We start from the raw sequence: 20,753 nt of genomic DNA on the forward strand, positions 1-20,753 counted from the left end.
TATCTCTCATTGTATAATCCAAGACACACACATTATGAGATGAAAGGTTACCTAATCAATCTGCTCTACTACTTTGTTGATTTAAAGTTATGAATGAAACTAAGCAAAATAGATAAAAGAAGAACATAATATGGGATTTCACATATATGAGGAAAGGTATTGATTTTTTATTCTCAACTCAAACACTTACCAAACATAAAAAAACACAGAACCTCAAATTATTATTATTTTTTTGCATACATGTGATACTGAGTTACACAGTTAGAGGTAGCTTTTTCATTCCATGAAATCCCACACTTACCCATTTATGGATTCGGATTCGAGACCTCAAAAAAGAAATCCTAAGTTTTAACTACTGGTATGCCCCATTGGAGACAAAAGCTCAAATTAGTGATAGGATGATAACTCAATATTCATAAAAATAATTAGTTTTTAATCTTATTTCTTTATAATTATTCATAAAAACAATGATTTGTTCAAGAATCTCCCTTCATTCCTAAAATATATATTCTTTGGTTATTTCACCACGTTGCACCAAATTATTTTTGTTAGCATAAACATTTTCAAACAACAAATAAATACTCTATCATAATCACAAACTATCAAAATACAATTTTTTTTTTTAAAATAACTGATCACTTGAATATTCTCGAGTTTTGAAAGAACAAAACGGTCTCAACCCATTGGCTTTTTGGCATGGCTTTGATAAAGTTTTCAAATCTTTTGGAGGTCATACATCAATAAGTAAATAAATAAATTATTAGATATTATTTTATTTATGTTTACATATTATACCATATTATTGGCAAAGCATGTCATTCTCAATTACAATTATATATTTATTCTTTTCAATATGTAAAGTAATTATGTGATATATCTTTGATTGTTTTGTCAACTGAAGTGGGGATATATACATTTAATATTCAAACAACTTTGAATTCAATATGAGTTTTAGGGCCTCCTTGTTTGACTTAAACCAACATAATTAATTTTCAGAACAACATTGGCTCCTCTTTCCCCTTCAAAATTCAGGAGTTGCTGTGACAGTTGGGTCCAAAGTCTTAAGTCTACATCCTAAAAGACTGAATGTAACATTGCATTACATGGAAATGGATTTTGAATAATCGTACAATCTCACTCCATTCATTCACTTAATTCTATTGGTGTTGCCTTTCTAATGCCATATACACTATATTATGTTCTTTGCAGTTTGACATAGGCATATGGAAACACCTCAAACATATTTACGAAAGAATTATTATCTTTATTATAATATCATGACGTTTTAATATTTGACTTCATGATGAATGTATGTGTCTCTTTGTTTAAAAAATCAAGTTTTGATTTTTTTTTAAAAAAATAAAAATATTTTATTATAAAAAAGAGTTAGGAAGAAATAAAAAAAAATTGAATTTTAAATTAAAAATATTTACATGATACCCAATTCAATTAATCATCACTTCATTTACTAATATAGATGACTAGAATAAATTCTCAAGATGATTTCCAACAGAATCTTTGGGTCATGTTGGAAATCTGCAACCTAATTGGCTAATTGACTAATTAACTAACATGTAAAATGGGAGTTTGAATGGATGGAATAGGCCACCAGGCAGCCGTGAACTCAATGGGGTCGAGTTACCATTATCTAGCAAAAGGTGAGGGGCCTATGTGCTGAATTTACGTGACGAAATGAAGCATATGAACTGAGGAGATGACTGTAAATTCCATACAACAGACATTTGAGGAGGTGATGGGCAGTTGTGATGGCGACAGTTGGGACAGAAAGAGAAAAGAGAGAGAAAAAAAAAGGGAAAATACACTTTGCTCTTTAAGTCATGATTCATTTGAGGAGGTCATAGTGCCTGCATTTGCCACATCATTGGAAATGAGTTGATGTGGTAATGCAAAAACTTCATACTTTCTTTTCTGTTTCAAGTCCACTCTTTTTTGCTTTTCCATCAGCATTTGATTATCCTAGTTGAAAAACAAGGCAATGTTCATATATATTCAGAGCTGCAAATTCAATAGAGAAAGTAAGAGGAATGACCCACTTTGATTATCATCATCAATATATATGGTGAAGGTTGTCTGTGGGTTTGTTTGAGGTGTTTCAATATTATGAAACAAGGAATTCAGGTCTGTCTTGTTCATTATATATTTTTTTGTTCAGCTTGTTCTGGGTTTTTCAGTTCAGTAGTGTTCTTTGATATTATGGAGAAGTAGGACTTTTGAAATATTCTGATGCATTTTTTTCTTTGTTTTTTTTTAAACTTGAGAGGTTTCCTATTTTTGATGAACTTTCTCTATTTGATAGAATAACTACTCGATTTCTTTCCCTTTTTGGATTCTGGGTTAGATTTGGAGATGTAGGTGCTTATATATCATTGCCAAGATGTTTTAGATTTCATTCATAGCTGTCAACTGAAATCGTTTTGAACTTGTGTTTTGGCTTCTCTGATAGTTAATTCTCTTCAACTGCCCTCCTTTATTCACTTTCTTTAGCTGTCCTCTATACTCAAGTAACCTTTCTTTTTCTTCTCAATCAGTAGGTGTGACTTCATGTATAAAAGATGCTCTGCAATGAATTTGATTAAAATCCTTCCATGAATTCAATGGGAAAGAAAAGGAGCTGGTTTAGTTGGGTGAAGAAGATATTCACTTCTGATGCAAAAACAAAAACAGAAAAGGTTCATAAATATGACTGTTTCTGTTTATTTTCCCCCCTTTCCACATAACAGTTTTGATTGATCTTTTTGGTACTTTTTGTGTGTTTGTGTAATCATGGGTTGTACCTTCCAGAAATCAAGGAGGTGGAGATGGATTCTTGGAAGGCTGAAGCTTAAGCAATACCACCCTGCACTTCCAGCACCACAGACATCATTTTGTCAAGCAACAGAGGAGCAAAGAAAGCATGCTCTGAATGTTGCCATTGCGACAGCTGCTGCAGCAGAGGCTGCAGTTGCTGCTGCCCAAGCGGCAGCTGAGGTTGTCCGTCTAGCGGGTGCCTCCAAGCCTTTCCCTCATTTCACAACAAGGGATAGAAACTTGGCTGCTATTAAGATTCAGAGTACTTTCCGGGCATATCTGGTGAGCTTACCTTTGAAATCTTTGTTCTTTGTTTTCTAAAATCATTTCTGCTCATGTTGTAACTTAAATATGGTCATTGTTGCATTCATTTGTGACTGCAGTAATAATTGAGAAGATGAATATACAACTCAATGATTTCTATCAAAAGAATGATTCTTTAATTTTCCAAAAGTTAAATTCATCATTTTTGTTACCTCTTCTGAAATCAATTGCTGCTCTATATTGCCTACAACTGAAATTATAGAGTAACCAACTTGATAAACTCCTATAATAATGAAGAGAAATTATCTATGATAAACTCTAGAAATAATCAAAGGTTATTCATTTGCCAAGTAACCCTTCCAAGAGTAACAAAACCTCAGTAGGCATAGCTGCATAGCTGTAATGCTGATTTGGACTCTGCATACAGTAAGTAATCGATTTGATTTAATAAAAATTTAACCAGCCAGCTTCCTTGATGCTCAACTTTAGCAATATTTATGTAAGGTTATTTGAAACTCTAAAATAATCAATGGTCATTCCTCTACATGCTGTTCAATTTGGACTGATTTAATTTTTAAGTGGCTGTCAAAACAGGCAAGGAAAGCACTGCAGGCACTAAAGGGACTGGTGAAACTCCAAGCCCTTGTTCGTGGCCAAGCTGTGAGACGTCAAGTAATGAAAAATATGAAGAGCTTGCAATCTGGTGCAAAAATGTACCCAGAGGTCAAGGAGAAGAGTCCTCCTACCACAAAAGTAATTTGTCAAGACATCAGGAGAAAACAGAGCCTCATGCACAAAGATGAGGTGCGGGAGAAGGACGTTAAAGTATGTTAGACAATTCAAGTTAATCTATCTTCTTCACTATTCTTTTACTATCTTGTAAATGCATTTGGGGATCAAATAAGTCACAATAATCAACAGTTTCAAGTTAACTGTATTTTCTTGTGATTTTTTTTTTATACAAGAGCTTTTATCTTCACAATGTGTGGTTTGGACATGGTGAGTATGATTTCATATATATTTTTTTCATCTTCCAATGAACTATTTCTTAAATATATGATTAGTTTCCATTGTAATATAAAATATAATGTGAAGCTTCGTTTTTTGTTGCTCATTTTCTGTACAGAGTCATTTACAAAATGACTGCATGCTTACCTTGTATGGATTTGGTTTCTGAATTCTGCACTTTTGTTCAATCACTCAACATTTTGTCATGGTCAGCATGAATGCAATAGTCAAAAGAGTTGGAATGACAGTGTGCTTTCTAAAGAAGACTTTGAAGCCATATGGTTAAGAAGGCAGGAGGCAATAGCCAAAAGAGAGCGCATGAAGAAATACTCATACTCCCATCGGGTAATTTCATCGCATATTATATTTTCTGATAGGCCTTATTCTGCTGTTGGTCGAACGAAAAGAACAACGGCCTATTGTTCCATTTTAATGACTATTCTTTTTCCAAATAGTGCAAGCTTTTGAATATCTTTTCCTCTCTTTGTTTTGTTTGTCATGATCAACTGAAGTATATATATCCTTATTTTTTTTCCATGATCAACTGACGCTTATTTTCCTTATCTTTTTCTTTAGGAGAGGGCAAATACTCATATGCTAGAAGAATCAGTGCTCCAGAAAGAACTTGGAAGCTGCAGCTTCATGGAACCAGGAGCAAATGCTGAGGCAAATAAAAGGGAAAGAGTGATGCTTTTAAAACCAAATGTACCTTCAAATCTGAGTACCTGGGAAGCACATGGTCCACCTCATGTTAGATTTGAAAATATGAGAAAGCAAGATACGCTGGAAGAATTAAATTCACCCTTTTTGTTTCCAAGAAGATCATTTTGTCGGGTGCTGCAGAGTGCATCTGGAGATGAAGGTTCCATCCCAAATTCTCCAGCTTTTCCTACTTATATGGTTGCAACAGAATCTGCAAAAGCGAAGGCGAGGTCAATGAGCACGCCAAGGCAACGGGTAGGATTTTTGGATACTTGCTTTGATTATAGCACGCCATACAAGGGCGGACTTTCTTTTTGGTCTACTTATAATGGTGAACCATTCAGCATCAATGAGAAGAACAGTCTTCCTAGGTATCGACTTTACTGAGTTGTCAAAGCTTTCTGAGACTACCTTTTTAACTCTGAGACATGCAAGAGCTAGAACAGCTTCATGTTACAGGCAAGACCTTTCACCGTTGTGAAGCTATTCTTGTCAGATTGGCATGTGGTGGTTTGGTGAATCCACAAAATCTCATTTCTGGCAAAGTTCATTTCAGTATTTAATGAGGTATATAGATAATCGTTTGTTTGTTTGTTACTTATTTTCTTTTCTTTTTTTTCGTTTTCTCTTTTTATGGGAAAAAGGGTTGTTATGGGAGGAGTTTTGTGTCAAATAATGTGCAATGAAAGATTTGGCTTGCATTTGAAAAAAGTTTCTTTTGGAGTTATTTGTAAAATTCCGCTTGAATGCAGTAGGTGTTAGAACATTGAATTGGAAAATGTAGAAATTGGCTTGAAGGCGTGTATCAATGTCACTATCGTTAAAATTTTATTCATCTTCACTTGAAGTGTGCAAAAGAATTATCGATGTATAAACCTCGAAAATACATGAAACTTAATAATTGACGACGTTTTACACTAACGAAATCAATCCATTGAGCACTCATCAGAATATGACAAGATTATCACACTTTTATAATATTTTTCTGTAACAAAATAATATTGAAAAAAACTTGAAAAATGTTTGAGAAAGGAAGGAAAGATGTTACTGTTTTTCTGATATACATTCTGTTGTCTAAAGAATGGTTCTTTTTATAGGCTTAGATGCTTAGTCCCAACAGACAAAATTTGTCTCTTTCAAACAGTCACACCTATTTGTTTCAAATAGACATAACTCTTGGTTTTTCTAAATAGACGTGAGTCCCTTTTATTTTTTTTATTTCTAATAGATATAATTTTCAAATACAACTTTTTCGAGAGATATTTTTGTGAAAATGTTCCAACAGCAGGAACACCGGATGAGACTGGAATGAAAGTTGTTGATACTACTAAACTCCACAATCCCAAAATCTAAAACACAAGAAAAATATATTTCATCCAAGAAACATTAAACACTAGAGGTTGAATTTTATTCATGAAATGGTACGACACAAGATGAGAACTTCAAATCCAACATTCTTCCAGATTTGGTATCTCTGAAAACGTAACATATTACATATATAATCTTCAATTGCAGTGACTTAAACACAAATGACAGGCACAACGACTAGAATTTACAACTAAATCCAACATTCTTCCAGAGTTGATCCTTCTGAAAACAAGGGGATGGTTACCTCTTATGCTGAGATAATGAAAATCTTTTCTTTGTCCCTGTTTGGAGGACAGAATGCACCAGGGAGTTTTGTTGTAAATGCAATACCAATCAAAAAGTGCAGCAACATCATCAGCCAATAAGGTATCACCTAGTACCTGCAGCTGAAGGAAATATTTAACCTTAATAACTGTCAGGATTCATATTAAATTAGCACTTAGACAAGGACATATCGTGGGTTTAGTATTTTGCAAAAGATGTAAAATTTTTCAAAAAATTTATAATGAATTATATGTTATTGTTACTTGAATTCAAAACAGTATTCATATACCTGTTGGTCCTGATGATCGAGTTGGAAGCAGCTTGTCTCTTATTGAACAAAGCTCAGCAACAACATCGGTCATGCACATTCGTTGATTTGGCAACTCAACAGAACAGGCAACTCCAATTTCAACTATAGAACTCAAGTAGAAAAGATGCTTGTTATCTTTTGGATTGCTCTCCTTGCTAGTATGGTTGATCATAGTGTCTTCTCCAGAACCTTCTTGAAGAAGAATGGGATCTATAATCTCAGCCACTCGACTTGGCAACGCTATTTTTACAAATTTATGAAGGTCCAAATTGTCTTTAAACATATCATGAGTGGGCCTTCTCCCTGTAAACATCTCCAGCAGAAGAATGCCATAGCTGTACACATCACCATATGTTGTCACATCACTTCCCAAGCCATATTCTGTAATTCATTTGTCACAAATAAGAGCATCAATTTGGAGCAGATTCGGATAGCTTTCTCATATCAAAGTTCTTCATTATTTTAAAATAAATAATATATTGATTTAACAGAATGCATTCTCCTTTTATGATTTGAATGAAAACTATGGATACAATTGAAAATTTTAATCTATCTACTTACCTGGCGGAGCATAACCGATTGTTCCCCTTAACCCTAGGGAGCTTGACAGGCTTGAAGTGTTATTTTGCATGTCTGATGTGATGAATTTTGCTAGCCCAAAGTCACCCACATGGCCAACCATTTTATCATCAAGTAGAATATTGCTTGGTTTGAGGTCACAATGAACGATTGGTGTTTCGCAATAATAATGAAGATACTCCAATGCACAACCAACATCAACTGCCACATTCAGTCTCTGGAAAATATTTAAGCTTTTTGCTGCCTCTGCCTCATTCACGCCAACAGGTGGATGCAGCCAATCCTCTAGGCTTCCATTAGCCATGAACTCATAAACAAGAGCCTTAAAACCATTGCCTTGATAGTCCAAACCAGATCATACTGTCAATATCTTGACAAGGTTTCGATGTCTAACATTCCTCAAGGCCTCACATTCAGCCATGAAACTCCTGGAAGCTCCGTGACTCAAAAGTTTAAATACCTTAACGGCGATAATTGTTCTGTTCTCTTCAAGGACTCCTTTATATACGAAACCAAAGCTACCTGTACCTACTAAATTTGCTGATGAGAAACCATTTGTAGCTTTTAGGATCATTTGATAAGATAACCTTAAACATGGATTTTCTGCATTAGGTGAGGTAGGGCGCTTTCCTTTCTTTCTAAACCAAAAGCCAAAGATAAAGGAGAAAACCAAAATTACTCCAAAAAGCGCAGAAACAATAGCAATTATTAATTTACGTGAAATAGTTGATCTCCGCCTATGTTGTTTCAAGCTGTCACAAGCTGGCAAGTGGAGCTGAGGAGTGCCTCCACAAAGCTTAGCGTTCCCTTCAAGGAATGCAGCACTCACATTTTTAAATACTCCATCAACTGGTACTACACCTTCAAAATCATTGTGAGAAAGATTCAAGTAGAGTAAAGAGTCAAAGGTCACAAGAAATTTTGGAATTTCACCAGTGAGTTTGTTGTTAGAAATGTCTAAATTCGTAAGACCTCTCAATGAACTCAAAGATGAAGGAATGGATCCTTGGAAGAAATTGCCTCTCATCAGTAGTAGCTCCAGCCTTATACAATTACCAAGATCGTTTGGAATGACACCTGATAACATGTTTTGAGAAACATCTAAGATACCGAGATTTCTTAAATTTCCTACTTCAGAGGGAAGCACGCCAGTCAAACGGTTTGAAGATAAAGCTAGACCGATGGACAAGGATGATAGTCCAGCTATTTGCGAAGGTATAGAACCGCTAAGGTTGTTATTAGAAAGATCTAATAAAACCAGATTTACACATTTGCCTAGACTTGGAGGAATGTTTCCTTGAAGATTGTTGTCATTTAGATACAACTTGATTAACATCTTTAAATTTCCCAATGAAGAGGGCACGCCTCCAGAGATAGAATTAACATTCACAGCAAATAATTGTAGCTTTTGAAGCCCGCCAATGACAGAGGGAATGGAACCTGATAACTGATTTTCTCCTGCCACTAGCACCTCCAAGTTGAAGAGATTTCCAATCCCTGCTGGAATTCTCCCCAATATGTAATTGCCTTGCATAGCCAAAACTGTGGTAGCAGTTGACAAATTGCTTATGCACTCAGGCAATACCCCTCCAAAGCTGTTGTCACTTATATCCACAAATTCTAAGCTGGTGTTGTTGGTTAGAGAGCACAGAAATTTTAAGTCATTTGCTCCCTGACTACCAAGAAGATTGTCAGCAATGTTTAATGATTGCAACTTTTCTAGCTTCCGGAAGGAAGACATGTTTCCAGCAAATTTGTTTCCCACAACTTGAAGTGTGATGAGGTTCGAGGCATTGGTTATTGAAAGAGGGAATGGCCCACTGAGTTGGTTGAGGCTAACAGAAAAGATTCGAAGATATGGCATATTGAATCCCAATTGTGAGGGAAGACTACCTTGAAAGTTGTTTTCCCCAATATCAAGACATCTAATATTAGAGAGATTAAAAAGTGAAGAAGGCACCGTACCAGAAATTTCGTTCACTGCCACTGAAAAAATGGTGAGATTGTTCAGTTGGCCAAGAGATTCAGGGATAACCCCTGTGAATCTATTTAGAGCCAGATAAATTGTCCCCAGAGACGTTAAATTCCCCAAGGAAGGAGGTATACTTCCACTTAATGTGTTGTTACTAAAACCTAACTCCTTTAGGCTTGACAAGCGGCTAAGTGTAGCTGGTATTTCTCCAGCTAGCAGGTTGTGTCCGATGTAAAGACGTCTGAGCTTAGAACAACCAGATAGATTGGAAGGAATTTCACCACTTATGAAGTTTCTATCCAGAGTTAATTCTTGCAGTCTACTTAAACGGCCAATTTCTTGAGGAACTCCTAGACTGAAGCTGTTGTTCTGAAGATTCAACACCCGTAGAAAGCTCAAATTTCCAATAAATGGTGATATTGATCCCATTAGTCTCAGTGCTCTCAAGTCCAACTTGGTGACTCTCTGATGTCGTTGACTGCATTTAACACCACGCCATTGGCAAAAATGGACGCTACTGTTCCACAAACGCATGATGCCAAGCTGATCACCTGATATCTTCGCCTTAAACTGAAGCAAAGCCTGTCGATCTGTTTCATTTCCATTAACTACAAACGTTGCTGAACCAAGCAAGTAAGGACTTTTTAGGTTAAAGCAGAAGATGAGAATGACTGCAACATGAACGGAAAAATTAAGTGACCAAGACACCTTCAAATGCATTTCTTATAGCCTCATCAAGAAAGAAAGACCACTTCAATTCATACTATTACTTTACATTTGGCTGTGTTTGCTTCAGCAACAAGAGCAAATAGGGTATTATATCAGGGCTATTTAAGTTCTTTCAGCATCGAAGATAAGAAAATTTATAACAAAAGAGATAGGAAGCAGAACTTTAGATACTTCTTTTCTAGCCTTGCCCTCTGTAATGTGAAATATAGAATGATTTATTGCAGTAGCTGGTCATGCTCAACAACTGTGACCGTTCGAAATCCCACATCATCATTAAAATTTACTATATCTTAAATTCGTTTGCTTTCAAGGTAACAGCAAATGTAAATGTAATTGGAGTTGATTATATGCTTGTGATGTGGAGTTCATTGACCACGTAGCTCTGATTTAAGAAGTCATGGAGATGAGGTGAAACTTAAAAGCGTCATTAGTATTACTAAGGGTAAGTGGAGCTTAATTAATTACTGAATGAACATGTAAAATAAGTAAAAAACACACACACTCGACAACCTTAATTATTAATGATTTGTGGAATTCAAAAACTCCATCTATATGCAAGAGAAACAAATTAATGGGACATTAGTGCTGAAAGAATATACGTATATATAACACAAAGGCACATAGACACAAATAGAGCCTAATGAATGCAAAAGAGAAGACCTGTGGGTTTTAAGATAGCCATTAGCAACAGCAAAAGTAGCATAGTCGAATGCCTGATACTGCATTTGTTAACCGAACAAGATTTACCCATAGAGGAAGAATGGAAGCTAGCTACAAGGGGAAAATTGTAATAGTATTTAGGTAAGTGGAACTGCAACCATGTCTTCGACACTAATTCTTAGCAGCCTTTTATGGAGAAATATATAGAACTCAGAATTTCCTCTGCCAGGTCAATTACTCCTTGGAAAAGTAGATACAGAACCAAAAATTCTTCCATTTTGCAACTTGTTTACCGGTAGTTGTGGCCTGCATACTCAGGGAAAAGTCTTGAGTCGTCCATGTCCCTTTCTGTCTCAACCTAATATATACGCAACATTTAAAGAGGTAATTAATATTCCCACAGCTAAATTCTATAGCTGAATCTATATCATTAACCCAACAAGATTTTTTTTTGTTTTTTATCAAGTTAGTTACATATTTTGTGTTCGTGCATTTTCAAAATAAAAAGTTATATTTTCAAATGAAAACTATCTTAATTCAAAGGTTATGTCACATAGTATGACACCGTGTGATTATTAGATTATAGGTGAGTTTTTTTTGTGAATAGTGTCTTTTGATAAAGTGACATATTGGAAAAACACCTTTAAACTTAAGGTTACGAGATAATAAGAAAAGAACCATAGCTCAAAAGTTGATATGAAAAGTTATGTCACGACTCGGAACTCCCATCGAGCCCGTGACAACCGTCGTGACGTCCCAATCGACATTCATTACTTGAAATGTCAATCGAAACTCCGCAAGGCTTTAATATTAGCTTCTCAGTTCCCTTGTGAGTAACCGTTGCCAAATATCACGTTCTAAGAGATTTTAAGCTATTTCCAATTTAAAACAAATAAAATAATAATTTTCGTCTCACAGGGATATTTTGGTCATTTTTTTCAAAAATTTTGAAATTGGCTAAAAATGTAATTTATAACTACAAAACACATAGTTCATAATCAAAATGAGTTTAAAAGTATAAAATCTTCATTTAAAACAAAATTATGATTATTTGGATATAATAAGAAAATAAAAGAAATATTAAGCAAAATATTCTATTTTCTTATAAAACAATATTTTTAGAACACTACGTAAATAATTTTTACAGCGTAAAAGTAAAATAAATTCATACATATTGTAATACAGATAACCAAAGTATAAAATTTAATTTACAATGACACGTGAGCCCACGAATGACTAAAAGTATCAAAAGAAATGAACCTATAGTTTTTGGATGTGGCAAGTCCAACTATAATCCTCATCGATATCAGTTATCTACAATCTATTCTGAGCCTGAAATGGGTGGAAAGGAGGGTGGTGAGATTATGAAATCCCAGTGAGTAAACAAACATCATTTAAAATATCTAAAGTCGAGTAAAAGGAGACTATTAAAACATTTCATCAAACTGTAATTTATCACCTTTCAACTTATTTCAACCAAATGAAATCAATTTATTTAAATCAAGTAATCAGTATGGTTATGAATTTCTTAAAAGCATGGCTCGTGCCAAAATTATTCTCATACTCAGTTATCAGGGATACCTTGGCCGAGGGCTATCACAAACCGAGTCTGCCAAGGCTATTAAAAAGTTACGTACGCATAAACATGTTTTTATTTTAAAAATATAGCCATTCTTTGGCGTTGGCTGAGTTTCCTCTCACGTGGTGGTTTGGCGTGAAGTGAACTCTAAAAGTTATACCTCGGGAGTTACCCTACTCGCCTTTCCAACCAAGGTAAAATATAACAGGGTTTACTGTGCCCCTCTAATAAGCTAGTCCACGAAAACCCGCTTACTGCAGTAAGTTAATAATTATCCCACCAATCAATAAAATTCAATAACATAATATGAAAATTATTGTAATTCACAACCTTTCAAGGCTAAATACACATTTCATATATTTCAACACAAATATCAATTCAGCCATTCATGCAAATATTGTCATAAGCCATTCGATTCAAATCATAAATTTTACAACATAACAAGTGGTCTCCAATTACTCTATTTTTCAAAATCATTATTCAATTTCAAGACAATTTATAAAATCTTTTCATGTAAACACATTTTGTTTGTAAAACACAAAGATTTACCATTTAAACTCATTTTCATAAAATTTCACCAAAACCAATTAAAAACATACTTTAGATAATTAAAATGATGGTAAGGTTACTCATCTTACAATAGCAGGGTTTCTACGTCGCTATTGATTCGTATACGCGTACAATTATTCCTAATTGCCAATCCTATACTTCGTTCGACGCGCTCTCACAACAACTTTCCTACCAACAATTTGAATCCAATATATTTAGTGCATCAATTCCACTTCTCTCTCTCTCATTTAATTATAAATCCACTTACCTAATTCACATCTTAATATATTTTTACTATAATTAATTGCATCCTTCGTGTATGTAATTTTTTAGATTATTAACACTGGTAACTTATTTATGGTACTAAGTGCCTATTTCAGCCTTCTAAACAACTTAGATTTATTTCATATCACCAACTAACCAATGCATAATTAAATAAAATGAGCTAACCTTCATATAGTCCAATTTCACAATAAGTCATGGAGAAAAGTAAAGAATTTTACCCAATTAAGCTAGGTTGGCCCAAGTCTCCACTTTCCTTTTCTTTTGGACTTTTCTTCCTTTGGTGTTTTGGATCCTTATTTATGGACTTCTCCCATTTCTTTTTGATTGGACCATGCCCATTCTTCCTTTATTGGACCATGTCCATTTTTCCTTTATTGGACCATGTCCATTTTTCTTGCTTGTTGGGCCATGCCCATTTTCCTTTCTTGTTATTTTCTTGTCTTTTCTTTTTTTCTTCCACCGTCCAGCAGCCCTTGTTATCTTTCTTTTTCTTCTCTTCACGTGCACAAACCATCCCACTCTCTTCCTTTCTCTCCCTCTCACCACCGGCCACACTTTCTTGCCTTTTATCTTTCAATTTTTCAGTAGCTAAAGCTGCTTATATTGGCTCCAAAATCAGTAGCTAAGCTGCTTTATTTTTCCTCAAAAATTCAACAGCTAAGCTGCACTTTTCTCTCCAAAAATAGTAGCCAAAATAACAACAATTAATCACCAAAACAGCACCTTACAACCTTCAAATTCTACTACAAAATTCTACACTTTTTAGCCACCAAAACTAGCAGCAAAGCTGCACTTTTTGGCCTCCAAAATCAGCAAAAAAATTACACTTTTCAGCCTCCAAAACCAGCCCTTAAATGGCTCTCTTTTCCTTCTTAAATGGTGTCAAAATCGGCCCCTCAACTCAGCTCTCTTTTCCTTTTGTTTTTCTTTCTCTCTCGGTTTTCTCTTTGTTTTTGTTTTTCTCGGCTCTTTCTTTGTTCTTTCTTTCCTTTTCTTCTTTTGTTTCTCTTTTAATCTACCTCACAACCGATGTAAAGCCTGACCTTATAAAATACTTGTCATGACATGCATGTGATGGATAACATATTTGCATGCTAAGAAAGCCTCAAAAATCGTTAAAAGCCGGTAGTGTACTTAATAGTATAACTAAGTTGAATTACGCTTCGAACTAGATCAAATAGAGAATTTAAGGTGAAATTGAGAATTTTAAAGTCTCAGAATGACTTAAAATGGTGATTCGAAGTTCGAGGATCGAATTGGAGTCAAATTGGAAATTTCGCTATCTAGGGGTAAAATGGTAATTTTGCCACTCGAGGACAAAATGAGAAATTTTTTTGAAAGATTTTGATCATATTTGACTTATTGGAGTATAATTTGAGATTGAGAATTGAAAAATTGTAAGCCCGGTATTTTTCGGAGCATAGAGGTAAAATGGTAATTTTGCCACCCGATGGGCAAAATCATAATTTTCCACCACCAGGACACTTGTCCAGCACATGGTCTTCCCTTATCCTCATTTTTACCTCTGACTAATCATGTGGTGGAGAATGGAAGCACAATTATTAAAGTATAAAAAAAAAGAAAAATGGACTAATAAGCATGTGACATGTGTCAAGTAAGGATATTTTTTTTTTTCATAAAAATCAGCCCATATTTATCCCATTTTCTCTTCATGTGGCCGGCCATAGTAAGAACAAAGAGAGAAAAGGAAAAACACAAAACCTAGGTGGGAAATTTGAAGAAAAAGTGTGGGATTTCAAGGAATCAAGCAATCAAAGGTAAAATTTCTTAATTTTGACTTGTGATCTACCTTTCCCATGCATTTCTCCTTATTTTCCATGATTAAATTTCATGTTTTCATGGTGAATTCATGGCTGACCAAATGGGTATGGAGAGAGAATGAAGTTGGATTGATTTGATTCTAAGTTATGTTAGTGTTTTTAGTTAGTTTAGTATATTTAGAAACAAAACAACAAGAAAAAAATTCATTTTCTCCCATTACTCATAAGAGGCCGAATTTTCTAGGAAGAATATTGAGGCTGAAATTGATGATATTTTATGATATTTTGGTGATATTTGATGTTTGGTGAGGCTAGAAATTAAATGGGAAATTTTGGTGTGAAAATCTGAATTTTTGCTCAATGTATAGACATGTGTGATTATTGATCCGGGACTGATAAATTGAATCTCATTCACAGTCACTGAGGTAATTTAGGTATAATTAGAGTGTAGAAAGTGAAAAGAATTGATTTGGAGTTAAATTGGATATTTTAGCCAATTAGACCGAGTATAGTGTGACTTAGGTCGAATATTACATTTAAGCGATTAATCGGACATTTTGCATTCTATATCATGCATTAGTAGTCTAAATTAGTTTAATTTCTATTTAGTACCAATGTGGTGAATTTCTCGATTTTGTACTATGTCAAGGTGGTGAGTCTTCTGATAAAGACAAAGGAATTGTACCTGAGGACCAGTAGTCTGAGTATTTCGAAAATCCCCACTCTAGACATTGTGAGTAACCTTACCATGATTTTAATTATCTAAAGTATGTTTGTATTTGGTTTTGGTGAATTTTATGAAAATGAGTTCAAATGGTAAATTTTTATGTTTTGTAAACAAAATGTGTTTAAATGAAAAAACTTTATAAATTGTCTTGAAACGAAATAACGATTTTGAAAATAGAGTAATTGGAGATCACTAGTATGTTGTAAATTTATGATTGAAAATTGATGGCTTATGTTATATTGTTATTGTGTTGGCATGACTGGTTGGGCTGTGTTTTATGAATTGTATGAATTGTTTTATTTTACCCTTGCAGGCTGAGTAGTATTATATTAGCCTTGTCATGCTGTTAAAATTTTATTATATAGTGGGTTTAGCTTGCTGTAGTGGGCGGATTCTGTGGACCAGCCTATTAGAAGGGCACAGAATCTGGATATAAATATGTACCTTGGTCGGAGAGGCGCGTAGGGTATCTTCTGAGGTATGGTTAGAGTCCACGTCAAGCAGAACCACTTCGTGACGATGAACTCCGCTAACGCCAAGGAACAACTGTGTTTTTCAAACTAAAAATATGTTTTCGTGTATACGAAATTTTTACAGCCTTGGTGGACTTGGTAAGATGCCTCGACCGAGGTATCCCTGAGAATGATTTTGGCAGGAGCCAAGTTTTTTTTAAAATACTTATAAGCCATGTTGACTATTTAAATGAAATGAATACTTATGTTATGAAAAACTTATTTAGATGAAATGTTTTAATAGTCTTCTTTTTACTCGGACTTTAGATCTTTTGAATGATGTTTGTTTACTCATTGAGATTTTATAATCTCACCACTCTCCTTTCCCTCCATTTCAGGCTCAGATTAGACTGTAGATAGTTGATCTCATTGAGGACTACCGTTGGGTTTGCATTTTTCAAATTGTAGGTTTATAGTTCTCTTTACTTTTGTTTATTCGGGAGCTCACTTATTATTGTAAATTAAATTAAATACTTTGGCTTACTGTATTACAGTATGTATGAATTTATTTAACTTTTACGCTAAAAAAATTATTTACGTATAACTCTAAAAATATTATTTTATAAGAAAATAGAATATTTTACTTAACATTTCTTTTATTTTCTTATTATATCCGAATAATCGAAATTTCATTTTAAATGAAGATTTTAGACTTTAAACTCACTTTTGATTATGAATTATATGTTTTGTACTCGTATATTACATTTTAGTCGGTTTCAAAATTTTTAAGAAAAAATGACTAAAATACCCCTATGAGACGAAAATTATTACTTTATTTGTTTTGAGTTGGAAACAGCTTAAAATCTTCTAGAACATGATTTTCGGCAACGGTTACTTATGGGGGAAATGAGATACTGATATTAAGCTTTGCGGGGTCTCGGTTGGCATTTCGGGAAATGAGTGTTTATCGGGATATCGCGGCAGTTGTCACGGGCTCGAGGGGAGTACCGGGTTATGACAACTGACCTCTCTCTTCTTCTTTGTCTTCTTCTTTTAACTCATTCAATTATATATATATATATAGTTTATGCCTTCATGAATCTTCCACATTGTGCCACATGACCAGCCCCTCCAATAATTTCTTCTTCCTTCACCTTTTTGCTCCACATGGCCGGCACCCTCCAATTAACCAAGTAAAGAGTCTTTGACTCTTTTATTGAGCACATGGGTGGCTACCCATGTTGGTCTTCTAATATTTTTTTATATACTATTATTACTTTACTATATATTCATTTTATTTCTCTCATTAATTCCACTACATATCCTTTAATCTTTATATTTCAATTTCGATCCTTTTTGATGCGTCTAAAAAATTTCAATTTTCATCTAACTTCCTTTCTCGGTGCGTGTACCACCGAAATATAAAAAAAATTGCACCTCAACGCGGTATTACCACAATATTTAAATATTTACTTATCCGCGTTGGTTCAACTTAACAAAACACGCGTATTTCACTTTTGTCGCTTATTTCTACAAAAATTCACTTGCATTTCTTCTCCCCCACTTGGATCCACCATATGATCCTTCTTCATGACTGATTTCGACACCGATTAAATATTAATATTTTAATATTATTTTATTAATAAAATATTATTTTATTCAAAAAATTTTATCTTGTCTGCTCGGTACCTAAAATACCTTATTATGCCTCAATTAGCATCCGATAAGCTTTATTTAACACCATATCAAAGTATGAGGTATTTCAAGTTATCTTCCATATTATAGCTCAAAGATTATGTCTTATGGAATGATCCGTTGTCCTTTCATAAAATGATTATTAAAACAATACCTTTATCCAATGATTGTGTCTTACATCTTTAAGTCAAAGAGGTGTCTCGATAAATGGGTAGTGCCCTTGAGAAGAGACACTTGCAAACTTATATAAAAGATTTGCTGCTAACCATTTTGATACACTAAAAACAAATAAGACAAGAGCAGAAAAATCAAGAGCAAGAGAAGTGCTATGTTTTAAAAATTAACATAAACACTAAAGTTCCCATTAACTACCAAAGGATTCTAAATTTTTTATAATCTACTGGCTGTAGAAAGTAGGCTTTAAGGTCAAACAATTTTGTAAACACTCAGGTGTATCTAGTGGTCTACTCTCATAAAGTGCAAAGACGAAGTTAGACGTTAGCTTCATTTTATCTCTAAGGTTATTCGCATAATTCCCTTTTTGCATATTGAGTGGTGGGAGTGAAATAAGTTTTAAAAATAGCATCTTTGTCGATTCTTTAAATTTCATCTAAACCCCATTTGCACCACCAATTGTGAGACTTATTTTTTGAGGAATTGGCATTCAAAATGACTTCACTAAAAGAAATGGCTACCAACATTGTCAAGCTAGAACGCTTTGAAGAAGAATTATGGATGAGATTCATTTATGGCAAAATGGTTCTACATCGGATTATAAGATAAGTTTTCTTTCTTTACTTGATATGAATGATGTTGTGTGTGATATGCATGGTAAACGTATATTGCTTGGAAAGAAGTATTTTGTCACATCCATAGATGATCATTTTGGTATGAATCAATTTCATGAGCTTGAATGCATGCTTAATAGCTTTAGGCAGTATAATCTTAACATAGATAAAGCTATTATTGTGTCTTCTATAATTGATAAACTTCCTCCTTTATGGAAAGACATTAAGAAAACTCTAAAATATAAGAAAGAAGAAATGTCTCTCGAGGACCTTGGTAATCTTCTTCGAATAGAAGAAGATTATTGGAAACAGGAAGAAGTCAAGCAAGATAAAAAAAATAAGATTCTAATGAAAAGAATCTTAAGACTTCAAAGGTCCATGTGATGGAACACAAACCATTAAACAAGTTGGTTTCATACAACAAAAGATAACATTCCGTTGGTATATGAATGAAAAAAGTCATAAGATCAAAAGGAATAAAAAAGGTCCATGTTTCTATTATAACAAACTTGGAAACTTAAAGAATGTAGACTTTAGAAATACAAGACACAAGATGTGAACAATAACAAGTTGGTTGTTTGATTTCTGAGGTTAATCTTCTCCAAGATGATGGAGCATGGTGGATTGACACTTGTGCAACTAAGCATGTATGTAAGGATAAGAGTTTCTTCAAGTCCTTGGAAGAGGTTAATAATGGAACCATGTTGTAAATGGGAAATTCCTCCACTACATACTTGAAAAGAAAAAAGGCACTTTGGAACTCATACTTACTTTTGGAAAAGTACTTGTACTAAACAATGACAGTTATGTATTGGAAGTTTGAAAAAATTTTGTGTCGGGTGGATTGTTGAATAAGTATGGCTTCAAATTAGTATTTAAGGCAGATAAATTCATTTTTACAAATGGTGGACAATAAGTGGGAAGTGGATACCTATGTGAAGACATGTTCAAGCTTAATATAAATAAGAATGCTACTAGTTTTGCTTGTATTGATGCCTTATTTAATATTCATGATAGTATAGTAGCATTGTTTAATCTATGACATAATAGATTAGGTCATGTCCATTATAGAAGAACACATGATATGTCTAAATTAGAGTTGATACCTAACATTGATGGAAATGATGATATGCACAAGAGATGCATGTTACTAAAATCACAATAAGCTCATTTTCTAAGGTAGAAAGGAACTCCAAATTGCTTACATTAATACATTTTGATGTTTGTGACATGTATAGTACTCCAACTATTGGTGGAAAGAAATACTTTATAACATTTATAGATGACTTCTTTAAATATTGCTGTGTTTACTTATTGCATGCTAAAGATGAAGTAATAAAGAAGTTTAGAATCTATAAAAATGAAATAGAATTGCATTGTGAATTGCTTATCAAATGTTTATGAAGTGATAGAAGAGATGAATATTATAATCTCAAATATTTTAAGTATATTGATATTATTCATGAGATTATAGCTTCATATGCACCAGAACAAAATGGTGTAGCACAGCTTAAGAATTGAGTTCTTATGAAAATAGTAATACTTTACCTTTTAATTTGGCTTGGGAAAAAGATTTTGGAGTGAAGCTTTATTAACAGCTTACCATATACTAAATAGAATCCCAAACTAAAAGAGTAAAACTACTCCTTATGAGCTACAGAAAGGAAGAAAGCCAAATCTTAATTATTTAAGAGTTTGGGCATGTCAAGCCATAGTAAAGTTCCAGAATCAAAGAAAAGGAAATTGGGTTAAAGAGGAATTGAATATATATTCATAAGATATGCTAAACATAGTAAAGCATATCGTTTCATGGTGATAGAGCCCAATGATTCATATTCTATTAATACGGTCTGTCAAACCCTGTTCTATAAAATAATTACGACATCATTTACATGCTCAATAGAATGTTTGCATATTTAGGAAGTTCGAGAAATCGTTAAAAGACGATATTGCCCCTAATGGTATCATTAAGTCGATTAATTCTCGAACTAGTTCAAATATGAATTTTAAGGTGAAATTAAGAGTTTCACAGTTCAGGGATGACTCAAAATGGTAATTCGAAGTTCGAGGATCAATTTGGAGTCAAACCAGAATTTTCACTATCCAAGGGTAAAATGGTCATTTGCCACTTGGGGATAAAATGAGAATTTTTAGAAAAAAATTTTTTGGTCCATTTGACTTATTGGAGTATGATTTGAGGTTTAGAAGTGAAAAAGTTTAATTCCGGTGATTT

At 33.9% G+C, this 20,753-nt stretch overlaps 1 protein-coding gene, 1 long non-coding RNA gene and 1 pseudogene across 5 annotated transcripts; 2 read left to right on the forward strand and 1 right to left on the reverse strand.

The window, feature by feature from the left end:
* Positions 1,786 to 5,611, forward strand: LOC18598846 (protein IQ-DOMAIN 14). Of its 4 annotated transcripts, none has more exons than XM_007028554.2 (6): positions 1,786 to 2,139; positions 2,550 to 2,690; positions 2,803 to 3,090; positions 3,667 to 3,897; positions 4,294 to 4,425; positions 4,657 to 5,611. In XM_007028554.2, exons 2-6 carry the CDS (start codon positions 2,607 to 2,609, stop codon positions 5,167 to 5,169), a joined length of 1,248 nt encoding a protein of 415 aa, XP_007028616.2. In that variant the 5' UTR covers positions 1,786 to 2,139; positions 2,550 to 2,606; the 3' UTR covers positions 5,170 to 5,611. The 4 variants fall into 4 exon arrangements, with proteins under 4 accessions (XP_007028616.2, XP_007028615.2, XP_007028613.2 ...); XM_007028553.2 differs by having other exon boundaries at positions 2,553 to 2,690; XM_007028551.2 differs by having other exon boundaries at positions 1,786 to 1,901.
* Positions 6,224 to 10,836, reverse strand: LOC18598847 (annotated as a pseudogene).
* Positions 14,817 to 16,554, forward strand: LOC108662208. Its single transcript, XR_001928012.1, has 3 exons — positions 14,817 to 14,855; positions 15,508 to 15,591; positions 16,436 to 16,554. It is a non-coding gene; the product is annotated as an uncharacterized LOC108662208 (long non-coding RNA).

The sequence above is a fragment of the Theobroma cacao genome, chromosome 5 (assembly GCF_000208745.1).
Source record: "Theobroma cacao cultivar B97-61/B2 chromosome 5, Criollo_cocoa_genome_V2, whole genome shotgun sequence".
Taxonomy (NCBI): domain Eukaryota; kingdom Viridiplantae; phylum Streptophyta; class Magnoliopsida; order Malvales; family Malvaceae; genus Theobroma; species Theobroma cacao.

Coding starts and splice junctions, on each gene's coding strand:
- LOC18598846 (XM_007028554.2), top strand. CDS start 2,607: ATGAATTCAATGGGAAAGAAAAGGAGCTGGTTTAGTTGGGTGAAGAAG. Junction 3,898..4,293: donor TGCGGGAGAAGGACGTTAAA/GTATGTTAGACA, acceptor TGTCATGGTCAG/CATGAATGCAATAGTCAAAA. Junction 4,426..4,656: donor AATACTCATACTCCCATCGG/GTAATTTCATCG, acceptor CTTTTTCTTTAG/GAGAGGGCAAATACTCATAT.